Below are 15,135 nucleotides of genomic sequence, written 5' to 3'. Positions count from 1 at the left end.
CCTTTTTGTTGAACCTTGGTCATGTACTTGGAGTATGACTGTCTTTGCTAACCAGGCATAAAAATGCTTGCCACATGTTTGTTTGTAGCATGTGACTTTCAGCATTCCAAGACCTTGGGTAATAAATAAAGAATAGAATTGATGCAGAGTGTGGTATGAAGACATACTGCATCCCAATAGACTTCACTTATTTATCTGTGTCTAACCTGTGGTTAGCGGCTGAATTTGGATTGTTTGCAAACTGGCATTTGGCTTTGGATTAAATCTATGCATTAAAGGAAAGATATAGTATGGTTCCTACCCAGGCAGCTTCTGGTACAAATATGCTGGGTTGTGGATCCAAAATGGATGGTGCATTGCATGGTTCTGTTCCTATTTGGACAGGGAGATTAGGCAAACTGTTCTGGGAGAGGAATTTTCCATGTGGGCTCAGCAATTGGAGTGAGGAAAAGTGACATATAAACAAACTCCAGAACATGAATAAAATTACTTTTTTGAATAAGCAGAGAGATACAAATAAGTGCCTAGTGTAGAAGGCAGGGAGCAGCATGCTGTGGCTGTGCAGTAAATTGAGCTTTATCGGCTTCCCCTTTGCATAGAACTGCACTTGAGTTTGTGTCCTTAACTGGAACAGTAAAGCTCAGATTCTAAACAAACAAAAATCAAGACATAGGTGTATGGATCCCCAAGGATGGGTCACGGTTATTTTGTGCTGCATAATGTCTTAGCTTGTACACCTTAATATGAACAGGCGCAGTTGCGTAATGATTGCTGCTGTCAACCAATACATTTGGATCGCCTTCCTTTAACCTATTAAAAAGCTGAGCTGTACCATTCCATTAACATTGTTTGTCCCCCATCCAACCTTTTCATTAGAAGAATGAAGGACAAAACTATGTGCCCTTAAAAAGGTGTTCTTGTGAATTTGAAATGTGCTCAGTTGTGATCATTTATACATCACTAACAACCAGAGGCTCTGAGTTTGAGAATGTCTTAAAAAAGTATAGGGGCTGTAGAGAACCCAGTTTGGAGGGTGGAGAGAACTTTGTACAGCCAAGTGGAGACTTTTGAGCTTGATAGGCCTTGTAGTTTCAGAAATAAAAGTATGAAATAGCATCTGATTCCTTATCTCTGTGGGAGTTTGGGGGAGAAGGATGGATACTTCTCAGGCTGTGTGGAATGACTGAAACAGTATGGGAGGTGGTAAGTGGGTGGACCAGACAGGGACATGCATGGAATGATCTGCAGTTTCAGCCATTTGTTACAGTTACACAGGGAAACTGAGAAGGAGGAAGACACTTTTGAAAAAGTGCAGTGTCTCTCCAAAAGTAGCTCTGGATTATCTAATTGATAGCTAAGTTGATTTCCTACAGCACCCACTGCGATCTTAGTGCTGACCCTCCTGAGCACATGCTGGTACTCGTGAGAACTCAGGCACAGCAAATGCATAATGCCTCTGTTAGTGGGTGTGTGCCCACTGGACCTTGTCATGGGGGACCAGGTCCTCTGCATGGTGAGAAACCTGCTTTAGCAGGATTTAATGCATCACACTTGAAGAATAATAAACCTTCACAAGCAACACAAAAGTGTTTAATTCCTAAAGGACAGGCCTAGTTAAGTCACTTTTGGCCAGGGGCAATTGGGGGCTTAATGCTTTGTATGTAGCAATCTCTGCAATCTGAGAGAGAGGAGTTTGAGGGTAATTGTTCAATTTTCTGTCCGTGTCAACAGGGAAAATGAGCAGCAGTGACTGAGCTCTGTATGGCAGGGAAACTGCATGAGATGGGAGATGTGACACCCTCTGTGGAATTTAAAAGGTTCTATCTGCAGCACACTGCTTCCTTTTCTGTAGCAGCCAAGAGCTTCTGCCATGTGCAGACTATCCTTTGTCATGAGGTGGGAGGGAAGATGGGACAACCAGCTGAAGTTGAAGGGCTTTATCTTCCCTTTGCTCCTTTCTCCAGCAGGGCATAGAGGGCTTTACTCGTGTGTCTCTTTCTGGCACAGAGCTAGATAGGGCTGTTTCCTGTCAGGGTGAGAAATGCTAACATTCCTCCCCCACCTCAGCAATCTGATTTGTCCTTTGCCTAGAAGTTTCTTTGTTGTTCCTTTCTTGTCCACCAGTTCTGCACTGCTGTGTTGTATTCCCCTGATGTATTTTTCCTTACTACTTTGTCCTTGGATTTTTCTCCTCAGCATTTTATGGGAACTTATTAGCTAAGGTTGTTATTCCTTTAGCAGGTATTCCCACATAGACTATTGCCCCACCATTAGAAGTTCCTTTCTGCTTTCTCTCTGTTACTCTTGGGATGCATAGCTCCTAGAAAAGGGCTTTTCTTGGAAGACTGAGATGTGATGTGTGATTTTCTGTCTGCACGAACAACAGCTTGTTATTTTAAAGCAGATAGTATATGTGAATGAGACAGCTGATTGAAATGAAAGCCTGACTATGCTACATAGACAACTGGAACCTGACCTGCAGGTGAGGAAAGCTGCCAGGAGACAGTCACTAGATCTGTGCCCTCAAGGCAAAACCCCTTCCTGCCTGCTGGGAAGCCTCCTCAAGGAAGCAGAGCTGATGATTAGATCTCTCTATGCAATGTCAAACCTCTAGAAGGACTTCTTACCCTTCTGGCATGTGCCAGCAACTCCTTTGCATTTGAACAGGATGAGAGTCCAGACTTTGAACAACAGAGCGGAAGTGGGCAGATGCCATTGCAGGTTCCCAATCCTTCTGGGTAGTGATATCTGTCAGGTGGGAGATCTGTAATTCACAGCCATAAAATATCCAACACTTCTTGAGCTGCATGCAAATATACACCAATGATGATATAGCTCCAAAGAGCTGAGAATAGAGCACAGTGAGAGTTATTGTTGGCTCTCTCATTCCTGATAAATTTTGCCAATTGCTTCCCTGGTGAGCTGCAGTTTCTACAGAGCACACCAAGTGCTGGTGGATTCCAGGGGCCATGAACTGCAAGGACAGCTGCAGTGGCTGAGCATGAGGGTAAGAGAGGGCAGAATCTGCAGGAACAGTCAGGGATATGGCAAGTGGGTATTTCATAGGCTCAGAAGGCAGTGTTGGAGTGATTTTGGGAGAGCTAAATGGATGAAAAGTTCTGAGCATCAGTGAAATGGGGACAGAGAAAGACATGCTGTTTTGCGAGTGGCATGAAAGGGCTGAATAGAAGGTTTTGGGGCAGAGAGTGTCTGTGGTTGTTTGGTCTCTGGGACTCTGCATTGTGACTTCGTGTGTGGCTCTGTCACTGCACCACAGCTCTCCCCTTTGCTGCTCCCCATCCCAATGCACTACTCTGAGTCTCTGTGCAAGGTCACTGAAGGGCAGACTCGGCCCAGCCTGATGGTTTCCACTGAGCTGTTGGTCCAGGCCAGTGTGAACTCCTCCAATAATTGCTGGCATTGTGAACTAGAGCCTCTGGTGCTGGAGGAAAACCTTCTCTTGAGAGCCACAGTGGGCAGGGGAGAGCAGAGAGTATGTCCCAAGAGACTGCTGAGGTTCTATTTGAAGCAGCAGACCACTGGCCAAGGGGCAGTGGGCTCCTTAATGACAAGGGAGAACACACAGCTTGTTGAGGGCTGAAAATAACAGTCTGGGGAAGCATCTTCTGTTGCTAAATTCTGCAGTATGGTGGCTACACCGTCATATTGGGTCTGTGATTGCTGAGTCCATAAATGTATTTGACGGACTAGGTTTACCTAAAATACCCTTAAAGAAAAAGCTCTTGAAAGATGATTACAGAATTGAGACACCGTCATTTAAAACTGCCTGAGGCAAACTCCTTTGAAAATTGCAGCAGTGGAGGGACAGAGAGAGAACTGCGTAGCCCTTGATTGTAGTGTCATTCCCTCAGGACCCGTCCCCCCTCCTCCTCAGTTTCTCATCTGATATGAGAGAAAGCAGCAGTAAGATTCCTCATCTGTCTTATGAAAATCCGATTCCGAGTGGCTCTGATCAAACCTGGCTGGCTGTCAGCAGTGCTGGCCTTGTGTGGAGGGAGGGAGGCTTCTGAGGAGTTGCTGGATGTGGAGGTGTCATGGGTGCTGCCGATCAAAGAGGCATTTTTAAATAAATATATATAAGAAAAAATAAAAAACCTAAGGATTTAGCATAAAAGAAATGTAGTTTGTCTTGTTTTTCCAGTGTAACATGAAGAGGATGAAATAGAATCAGGCATGCCTGCTCCTGAACATACTTCCACGGGAGCATCCTGAGAAGCTGCTTTCCCTGCCCCAGTAATGCTCTAATGCAAAGTCCCTTATCTCCAGTGTCGTTGAAGAGGGGTTTGTGCTTCTGAGTTCACTAGACCCTCTCAGGACACCTCATACCTTCTTATCTGATGCACCACTACCTTCTGAGTATGTTTTAGCAGGGGAGCAGTGGAAAGGAACAGGGAGCAGCCTTTGAAAAGAGGAAAACACATGTTACTGGAAAGGAGGGCAGGTGTAGTGCTCTGTCAGGGGCCTGTTGGTATGACTAGGAGCTGTGTTACCACAGCTAAATGCTGATAACCTCAGGAGCATGGTGGACTCCTGGGCCTGGGCCTGGCCTCCAGTCTCTCCTGTCTTCTGCTGCTGATGAACAAAACCTATGCATTAAGAGATTCCTCACCTTTAAAGCTGTCAGGGTCTGCTTCTACTTCTTGCGTAAGTACAAGCCATGCACTACTGCTTGTGAAGCCCTGCACTGAGTCCAGCAACTCATCTGACAGGGCTCTTCTGTGCCTCTCCTCACACTTCAGATGACTGAAACTGGGCAGAACCTTTGTGTCAGCAGCAGCCTTGGGAAGCAGCAGAAATGCCTGATGCCTGTCCTCTGCAATATGAGCAGACCACACTATTAGGGCAAGTAGAATGTCACCCGACAGCCAGTCATCCATCTAGCTGAGATGCAATATTATGCAAGGCAAATGTATAACCTTTTAACGCAAGGCTGTAGGGTCAGTCCTGAATCTGCTGTGTGACCTTCCCTAGATTCTGTGGCACTTGCCCACAGGGTGGCTTTTCCTATCAGCTTGGCCAGGTTGTGCTGTTACCATCCTCTTCTCAGAAGGGGCTTTGGGACATGGGACTCCAGGTTATCTTCTGCTTACATCAGCTTTTGAGACAGTACCCTGGTAGCTGTGGTACAGTCTGCTTTTCACTCTACTGTTGTCATCTTCCTGCTGGTTGATCAGGCAAGTACGCTGCTCCATGATGGCCTACTAGTAGGGCAATTACAGTCAGGGAAAGACATCCTTATGAAATTAATGTCCCAGCATCCAAAGAAGCATTCTTTATTCTCTCTGTTTGTCTGCTGCTCTCCTGAGAAAGCTTCCAAGAGGCTTCAAGCTTGTTTGTGTGTTCAGCAGAAGCTGTGTCCCTTGTTCTTTATGTTTTTCTGACTATTTTTTTTTTTTTGCCTGTTGCTTTCCACTTTATTACTTCCTTTTTTTTTTTAATTCTCCATTTTTCCACTTAGAAAAATTATTTATTGCATTGAGATGCACTAATTAAAGCCGTTTTCTGGTATTTGGTTACTGAAGTGTTTGATGTCTCTCTGACAAGACCATGAAATGCAGAGTGTCCACAGGGACAGAATTTGCTGAACACGGTGCTTTGTAAATGAGGGGACACAGTGTCGCAGCAGCTCATGAATATGAAACGCCCATGATGCTACCTCAGTGGACTTGGGAACACAGATGAATCCTGTCATGTGCTAAATGAGACCAATTTCTTTCACTTAACTTCATCTTCAATCAGACCTTCCATTTGCCTGTTTAAAATTCCCCAAACGTGATGCAGAAGGTAACAGCATTCAGTAAAACAAAGTTTTGCAGCAGCAGAGATATTGTAATTACTTCAGTTTTACATTTTATGAGCAAGCAACATAAAATAAATTAGTTTCATTTTTATACCTGCTTGGTGGTAGAAGACTGCCAGCTCCAGAAGCCACTGCTCTCTTTGTGTTCTCTGGATATGGTGGTATGTGCATAGGGAGGGCAGTACCACAAGAGTGTCCATTCTGAATGGCCTTTGAAACACTGACCCAGCTGGGGAAGTGGATCAGACTGTGTGAGATGGAGTCTTCTTTGTTTATGGGTGCCAGGATGGGGGCTCAGGGTACTCTTAAAGCAGCTTAGGGAGTGAGCAGAACACTCTAACTGCGGCCTGAACTGGAACATGGTTTCTAGATGCAGCTTTGCCAGTGATTTATTGCCTGATCTGGAAGAGATTCTATCTGTCCCTATTAAGTGCCATCTTGTATCTAGCAGACAACTTAGTTCTTTGGGGCAAGGACCATATCTTACTGGGAGTTTACAGGATTTTAAGAGACCAGCCTGCAGGTGTTGCTACTAAACCAAAAATCAACCCTGCTTGGGATGGGAGGTGCAATTTACCAACTTTCAGGAGCAGCTGAGTATTAGATTGGTACCCATATTGGTCCTTTAGATCTCCTGCTTGTTGCTTTCTGTGGTTGTCTTCTTTGTCTGTCAGTAAGTTATTTGCTAAGAGGTAAAAAAGGTGATGTTTAATACATGTTCTTTAATGTGAACACATAAAGCTCTCCTTTCTGGATGTCTTGAAAAACTGCTGTTCCTTGCTTATTGTTTGACTGTCTGCATGTAGCATGGGTTGCCTTTGTTCTTTCCCCTCCATCTTCTCCTCCTCCCATTCACACACTTCTGTCTTATGTCATTGGTGCCTTGCCATAACTTAGTCATGAAGCTCTTTTTGTGTAAGACCTAGCTAAGTTCAGCTGTTGAAATAAAATATTATTCTTAATTATATGCTGGGACTTAGATGTTCTGGGACAATCAGTTTTGTGCAGTGACTTAACTTTCCAATTAGCCAGCATTTGGTACTAGTATCTCCTGCCTCACCATAACTTCCATATGAGTAAGCTCAATTTGATTCCATTCTTTGTTCACTTGTTCATAACCATCTGGGAGGTGGAGGGGAGTTTGCATTGGTCATCTAGCATTTGGTGCTCACTCATCTTTGCACAGGCCATTTGTTCACTTCATTGTTCACTATATTGCAGTGACCTGGTATCTGTGAAGGTGTGTCTTTTTTTGTAGTCATTTCTGAGGTTTACCTACATGGGCATGAGAGCCTGGCCAGTAAAGTATGTGTCAAGGTTCTGCACCAGCAACACAGGTTTATGGAAAATTATCTGAAACCCCCACACTGAACAGGAGAGGAAAATCGTGGGTCACAGAGCAAAGCACACAGAGTGGGGGTTTGTCATACAACTTTGTTGTTGGAAAAAGATGCAGTATGAGATTGGGCGGGCATGGTCCTGTGAACATTTCTGCATATACTAATGTTATATGTAAAGCCTCCCTGCAGCTAGTGGGAGCATATGCCTACTCTCCTGCAGCATAATAGCCCATGCTGTGCTATTCCCCCTGCAGCTGACACTGTGCCACAACTTAGCTGTGTTACCAGAGCTTATAGGAAAAAAATATGTGAGTCTCAAGAAGGGCAACAAAAACTATTAAGAGGCTGGAGAATGAGTGGGGGTAAGGTTGGGTCCTTGGTGATAGGTGAGAGCTGAGACACTCTACAAACTGTACAGAGAGAAGGAAGAGGGATTGTGCTGAAGTGGCACCATGGGAGTTGCCAGAAGGAAGAGGTAGTTGTGAGTAACAAGTGAAATAAAGACCCAAATATTTCAGGAATTATTTGTCCCTGATAGCACTTAGCCCAGGGACCCAATATTTTCTTAAAATCTGAGACATTTCTGTACTGTTTCCTGTCAGTCTCACAGTCCTAAAGGGCATTGCTTCTGCCTAGAAATGGGCAAGGCATCTGCACTTTGCAGTAAGAACAAGCGTGCACTGGCCTTTGTTGGAGGGGCTGGCGGGGGCCCCCAGAGCTTTTCCAGCTCTTCTGTCTGAAATATTTTCAAAGTGTCTATAAAATATTAGAGCCTTGCATTTCATTTGGAAAGAATTTCTAAGTGATCGCCTGAATTTTGCTAATACAGAGTGGAGGTCGTGCTCTGCAAGGGGTTTAGAAATCTCTCCATGGCAGTGAGATAAAATCAGCACTAGAGAACCCAGGAGTCTTTGTGAACCTGCAAAATGGAAGGAACATCACTGATCAGGGCCCTAAGTTTACAGCTTTTTCTAGTGTAAAAAGAGATCAACAAAAACAAAAGAGAACTGGGAAGAGTAGACTCCTGAAATAGCTGCCAAAATGAGCACTGAGTGAAGAAATTCAGTTTCCTGCAAACACCTTCTACATTTCTGCTGTCAAAAGTGGATAAGGATCTGACCTTCTCCTGCTCTGTGGGTGAAGACAGCTCTGTTCCCAGGTTGTTTTTAATTTACTTGTGCTTGCTGAGAAATGTTAATAGTCTTGTCATAAAAGGATAAATTAGTTCAGGAGAGGTTAAACGTTTTCTCATTCCCATGCTCATTTTCCTGGGCTTAACAGGGCACCTCTGCAGAGAGCTTCATTCCCCGCCTTGGACCAGTCTCAGAAGTCTGTTCCCTCCTTTTTCCTTGTTGCTTATGTACAGGGACTTTCTCCCACATTATCCCTGAGCAGATTTTACCAGCTGCCTCCACATGTTGCTCTGTCTGTCCCTGGAGATGCTTTTGTCCAATAAATGCATTTTGCTACAAGTTTTATCAAGAGCTGGGAGCCTCTGCAGGGAAGAGCCAGCGGGATAGCAGCTTCTACAAGGTATTGTCCTCACAAGCAGAGGTGGGGAGATCTGCCCCAAATGCCCAGTGGCACACAGGTGAGACATTCCTTGCACTTGCCTCCTCCGCCTTAGGGACATCCTAGGGGCTGTTGCTGCAGTTTCCCTTTAAATGTCTTTGGGAAGTTTGCTGCAGTTGGAGAACCTCTTCACAGGCACCTGCTCCTTGGGAGCTAGAAGGCACAGCTCTGCTGAGGCCGGCCAAGCTGTCACTCCTCTTGCCGTGGCCATGCTCCTGACAGCCCCTGTCCCGCTCAGCCTTCTTCCAAGGCAACCAATTAGCGAGAAATCCCACTGTGTGGCCAGCTCCGGAGGGCCACTGCGCCAGGGCCCGGCTGACCCGTGCCCTGCTGCAGCTGGGCCAGGGCTGACTCCTGGCCAGCGAGCGGGGGCACACGATGGATGTGCATCGGGGGAGGGCAGCTGAGAACCTGCGCAGCTCTGACAGGGGCCGGACATGGGGCTTCTTGGGAAGACTGCCCAGAGCCCTTGCACCGTAGGTGGGAATGTCTCTGCAGCTCTTGAATATTCATCTCAGCCTGGGCTGAAAAACGGGGCAAAACCAGGCTCAGCTGCCTGCTGCCATCCAGCAGTAGCATTGCTGCGCTGCCAGCAGAGCTGGGAGCAGGCTGCTCATTCCAGTGCTGAAGGACCCAGCTCTGCCTGCTTACTGGGCAAGTGAAACCTTTTCCCTGAGCCAAACCAGCTTCTTCATGGTTTGAGGGCTTGGGGTCTCTGGAGAGCCTTTGTGGCCTTGTGTCTTTAAAGGAGCGCTGTATTGGTGTACTCTATTCTTGCTTTGTGCCTCCAGTTACTTTGCCTTCTCTTTTTTTGCACTAACTTTTTGCAGTGCTTTATCAAATGACAGACTGTGCAATGCTTTCAAGGGCCTTGCTTCTTTAGCAGGATGCAAAGCACACTCAATTCTTCCTCCTATCCTCAATTCTTTTGTTTCTAGCATTCTTTTTAGTTGGAGTAGCCATTGTCCTTGTGCTGGGAATACCCAGTGACCTTCAGCCATTCCAGAATGACACTGGAAATCATGAAAAGGTTTGTGACAATACAACTAGATATGTATTCCCTAGTGTTTGTATCTGCTAGACCACCAGCACTTCCTTCCTGAGGAAGGTCACAAGCCTCTGCACAGCCTGAGACCCCAGCAGCAGATTCTTCAACACGTAGTTTTATGTGGATTCTCTCAGTTTCTGCCCCATTTTCATTTTTAACAGTCTAGGTGCCTGGTGTCTGAATAAATGATAACACATGACAAGCAAATGCTTGTCAGTTCATGATGGCAACATAGGCAGCAAGTGGTACAGGTGGCTTCTTTTGGCTTCAAGGTTGTGTTCAGATGCATAGTCCAAGGTCTATAGAGCCCTACCTGGATTAATCTGTTCCTCTTGCAAGACTTCTTGTGACCTCAGATTTCAAAGTTTTATTGACTTGTTTAAATATTAAACAATATATTTTTAATTATTGCTAAATAACCGTTTTGTGTTTCCCTCTAATAAGAAACAGGGTGCTTCATATCTGTGAAGCAAGGGAACATTTGTCTTCAGTGATAGGAGAGCACAACACTCCCCACTTACTGCTGCTGCTTTCTCTTGTTGCAGACATCCCTGTGATCCCTGACTTGGAGGATGTCCAGGAGGAAGATCTGGCCATGCAAGTGGCAGCTCCCCCCAGGTAAGAGCACTGCCAGGTGCTCTTGAGGCTCTCATCAGCAGTGCAAACTGGCTAGTGAAATTAAACCCATCTTACTCAGGCTCTTTGGATGTCAGCAGCAGTGCTGTTCAGCAGGATTTGGTGTGGTCTTTTGTGACAGTAGTGTTGCAAGCTGAACAGCGCAAAATTGTTGTTTCCTATTTCACAGAGAAAGCAATAACTGCTTATTCTCTCTATATATAAAAAATCTACATTAGAATAATGTATTTGATGTTGCAAAATCAAACTCTCAAAAGTAGGGAATTTTCTTAATTTAAGGTTGCCTGCATAACCCCAAATGTCTCCAATGCACGTGCATTTCACACACTTTCACACTTTAATTTTGATGGTCGTAGGCTGCTTTGTCCTCCACAGGATATCCTTCTTACACAAGTGTGTAGTTAATTTGCAAAGTACAATCCTGTTGTTTGAAGGGGCTGTCACAGTAGCCTTGGAGTCAGCTCAAGGGAGACCAGAAAGTTTTAAGAAATGAAACTTAAACATACCAGGAAAGTCTTCTTTCCTCTATTGGGCCTTTTGCCAAGGTCACAGACTGGGATTTCTGTTGATCCTTATTTGTCTCTCTCACAAGTGAGGAGTAGTTATTGTAATTATATAGCTGTTAACAAAAATAATTGACAGTTTATGTAGTAAATCTAAACTTACTCTGTCTCTCACTGGAATTAATTTCTTTTTCTCTCTATTTTTTTAAATAAAGTGATCTGATCCTCCTATATTCATCATTTTCTTACAGTAGAAAAGACAAGTGATTTTCATGGACAAACGCAAAAAATTCAATTAATAGACGTCTTTTCTCTAGTGGTGGATCACTTGTGAAGGCAGGTGTGGTACAACAGTGTATCACCCCGCCTACACTATGTTTTTCTTGGAAGGCTACATTTTAGGAAGCCATATTTAATAGCTCTTATGCAGCTCAGACATGAAAAGCCAAAAATCCCTATTATTCTGTTGCTTGTATGATGTTGCTGTCAGAGGCTCCTTTGCTAAGGCACTGGAGCTGTTTGAATGTTCACTATGGTCTTCTTTTCTTTCTAGCCCTTGCAACTAGTCTGTGGATCTTCTTTAAGCATGCTGGTTTCTCTGAGGGTGTTCATGGTTGTTCCACATCCTATTTTTATGCATGTGCACACCCTGGTACATAGATTTGTCAATGACTGTTCATTTGCTGACTGAGATGTGCTTCTGTCTGGGTACATCCATCCTAAGAGTCTGCATGGGGGATGTGGACATTCAAGATGTCACCAGATGACTGTTCATGCCACCCTTCTCCTCACATGTGCTTCCACACTGACACAGGCTTGTTCTCTGACCCTTTCTGGCTGTAGTGTGCAGGTGAACCGAGTGCTGACCTACCATGACCTGGACAAAGATCTAATGAAATATGCTGCCTTCCAGACTCTGGTAAGTGGATTTTGCTATGGGCTGGTCCATGTGAATCCCTCTCCGTCTGGGCTCATGTCATCCTCTACAGTGATACTCAGCTGCACAAAATACACAGCCTTATGATCCAGAGAACTTGCAGTCTCCCTGTAAGTCTGTTCCTTTCTACAGCATGGCTTTTGTACTTGTTTGTGTCTGTAAATAATGTGGATATGGTATCTGTTGCTCAGATGAGGTTCTTGCTGTTGTCCTGGACAAAGTGACCCATATGAGGCAAATGTAGTGATGTGTAACAAATGTATCTGGTGAAATGATGGTGTTCATTTTCTCAGTGTCTGTAAGACTTTGTATGTTCATAGGATGGGGAGGTAGACCTGAAGCTCCTCACCAAAGTTTTGGCTCCAGAGCATGAACTACGAGAGGTAAGTCTCTGTTTTGTGGAAACACCAACAAGGTAAAAGCTTCTTGTGTGTCTGAGACTGTACTAGGAAAGGGAGCCTTGTCAGTGGTGGGGAGAAGATATGTGAGGAGGAGTTTGTCCAAGCTGTTGGAGGTTTGATTTTCCCAGCACATGATTTTTAAGGTAGATTGTTCTTTCTTGGTGTGAGTTTATGGCATCACTATGATTGGCCAGTATGAAGTATGAAGGAGCTGGTCAGGAAAATGTGCAAAGCCTAGTACCATCAGAGATCCCTGCAGAAACAGTGCTTTGTCCTTTGGTGGCCACCATTAGCTACAGGTGGTTCTACAGAAAAGTACAGAGGGACAAAGGCAGAAAGCATTTTGGGTTTGGGTAGTGGGTTTTTAAAGCAGGACAGAACAACCTCAATACAACTGGGTGGGCAGGAGCTCAGGACTTGCAACAAAGGATTTCTGCAGCTTTGAACTGCATGTTTCAGCAGAAGTGCAGAAGAGTGGAAGGCTTCTTTCTGCGCCCTGCCTGGGAGTGTCTAATATTAACAATTATCAACAAATATGTCCTTTTTGGAATTTTAGAACATGAATAATTTTGTCCACATTTTAAAATTGTAGCAGATATTCACATTTCATTCTGGCTAGTATTCCTGCTCTAGCCAGCTGAATCTGAGACTTCCCTGGTCAGGGCAGTTTTTGGTTTCTCTCTTTGGTGTTCTGGCATTGTTCAGAGAACTTTGGGTGATGCAGTAACATTTCAGCATGTTTGTCTTTTTTCCTCTTGGTAGGATGATGTCAGCTGGGATTGGGACCATCTCTTCACAGAAGTGTCATCGGAACTAGTGACTGAGTGGGACCTGGGACAGTCGGAGAGGGAGGACCACCTCAGTCTCCCATAGAGCTCTGAGACACCAGATGCCTCATACATCCATCTCCTGTAAATAGTTAAGCACTTAAATTTTCAATTCACTTGTTTATATTTGAGAATTTATTTCAGACATGAAAGTAAATAGGACTTTGCTTCATAGAAAAATTGTCTTGGGAGAAGTTTTAGTTATTTTTTAATAAGAATTTTTGTTCTCAAAAGAAATTAATTCTAAACACAATAAAATATTTACTTATAAAGAGTCATTCCAGCTCAACAGCACCTCTACAAAGAACTGCAATGGTCGATCTTTTCTCTATGGTAACGCAGCCTCTCTGGAGTGGACCATCATACAATGGAGTGTGGTTTGCACTGATGGCATTCAGAGAAGCTTGGGCTGATACAACTTGTTTTCATAGGACATCCAGGTTACCATCTTCCTCACAACAGACACCTCAAGTTGTCAGGATATCTGATTTACTTTTCATCCAGCAGCCTCCAGCCTTTCCTTGTTAGTTTAACCTCTCTCTTGGAACATTACCTCTGTATTGACTCAGGAAGCAGCACCACCTATTAAACTGCTACTTCTTACAGCCCCTCTTTATACCTTGAGGTTTCCCAGCTAAATTCTGACCGGGCATAACATCACTTAGCTTTTGCAATCACATGAAACCACAGCCTGAATGGAGATCACTTCAGGCATAGGTACTTTGCAAGGAAAATGTTTATTCCATGTGTGTGAAAGAATGGAACCTGATGCTCTCAAACAAGGTAACTCCCTGGTGGGTGTCTCCTTGGAAGCAAGTAACTCACTCTTATTGTCGTGTATCTAAAGAAAAACTCGTTCTGCTGTTAATACCTTGTCCCTGTAGAACCGTGGTCATTATTTGCAGGAAACAGTAACAATTACTTCTAAACCAATGTCCTTCAAAGCCTTGCCCTGTTGGAGAATCTTGCTATATACTTCTGGGGAGTGCAGGTGCTGGGAGGAAGCTTGCTGTTCTGCTTTTCTTTGCTTATTTGGTTGGTCTAATAGAGCGCTGCATTCCCACTTTTGTGACAGCAGGACAGGTCAAATAGCTTACTGTGAATTCACTACTCTGCAGAATTTCAGGTGAGAGCTGACATGCCAAACAACTTTACCAACAAAAAAGGAGTTGGGCCCCAGTCTGGGGCCACAAAAATAATGGGAGGCTTATCTGTCTTAAGGAAACTCTAAATTTTTTACAACCAAGACATCTCTCCTATAACTAGAAAACTAAGTGAGGCATAAGCTTGGGAGGCCATTGTATGGAAGGTAATCTGAAAGTCTTTCTCTGAGCAGAAAAACCTGTTTTGGTAGGAGTAGAAACTTCCCAGCTGAGCTAGCATCTACTTTTCTGTGACACTTATGATTCCTGGCCAAAGAGAATTTAGAATGCTTAGTACATCCAGGAAAAAAAATAATTCAGCAAACTAAAATAGGTTAGTTAATCAGACAACAAGCTAGTCTGAGGGGGAAAAAAATGGGTACTTTGGGCAGCGACACTGGGGTGGGAAGCAGGTGTGTGTGGGCCAGGCCTGTGCCCAGTCTGGGACCTTGGTAACCCAGCAAACACCTGAGTAGAGCTGGAGAGAAGGGCTTGAAAAAAAATGCCAGCCTCATCTATTTTATGTTAGGAAGAGGTATCTTTGATTATTTAGTCTGATATAATATAGGCCATGGCAGAGTCCTGTGAGAGGGGGCTGAGCTTTGCTTGTCTTTTAGAAAGGCAGACAATATATTTAAAACTCCTTCCTGGTTACTTTTTAATAGATTGTTGCCCTTATGGTTTAAAATCTGCTTTATTTCTAGACTCGGTTTTTGAGTTTCACCTCTTGTTTCTTGAGCCTGCTTACTTTCACCTCTCCATAGCCATGCTGTCAGATATTTTCTCCTTGCTTCAGTATTTATGTGCACTGGGATCAAGTTGTCTCTTTAATTTCCTTCAATAAACTTAATAGACTGAGACTTGTTTCCATGTCTCTTCCATTCCATGCACAGCTGGAGGAGGGTAGA

At 44.3% G+C, this 15,135-nt stretch overlaps 1 protein-coding gene across 3 annotated transcripts in view; it reads left to right on the top strand.

Annotated features, from left to right (window-relative positions):
- The window catches only part of IFT43 (intraflagellar transport 43), a 43,650-nt gene extending 30,293 nt beyond the window's left edge, over positions 1 to 13,357 (top strand). For all 3 annotated transcript variants that reach the window (XM_053946345.1, XM_053946346.1, XM_053946347.1), the window contains 4 exons: positions 10,327 to 10,399; positions 11,764 to 11,839; positions 12,178 to 12,240; positions 13,021 to 13,357. In XM_053946345.1, coding sequence (XP_053802320.1) covers positions 10,327 to 10,399; positions 11,764 to 11,839; positions 12,178 to 12,240; positions 13,021 to 13,131 — 323 coding nt within the window. In that variant the 3' untranslated portion in view covers positions 13,132 to 13,357. The remainder of the gene's footprint in view (positions 1 to 10,326; positions 10,400 to 11,763; positions 11,840 to 12,177; positions 12,241 to 13,020) is intronic.
- Positions 13,358 to 15,135: the final 1,778 nt, after the last annotated feature.

This window comes from Vidua chalybeata, chromosome 6 (assembly GCF_026979565.1).
Source record: "Vidua chalybeata isolate OUT-0048 chromosome 6, bVidCha1 merged haplotype, whole genome shotgun sequence".
Lineage (NCBI taxonomy): Eukaryota > Metazoa > Chordata > Aves > Passeriformes > Viduidae > Vidua > Vidua chalybeata.
This window is presented reverse-complemented; position numbering and strand designations above follow the sequence as displayed.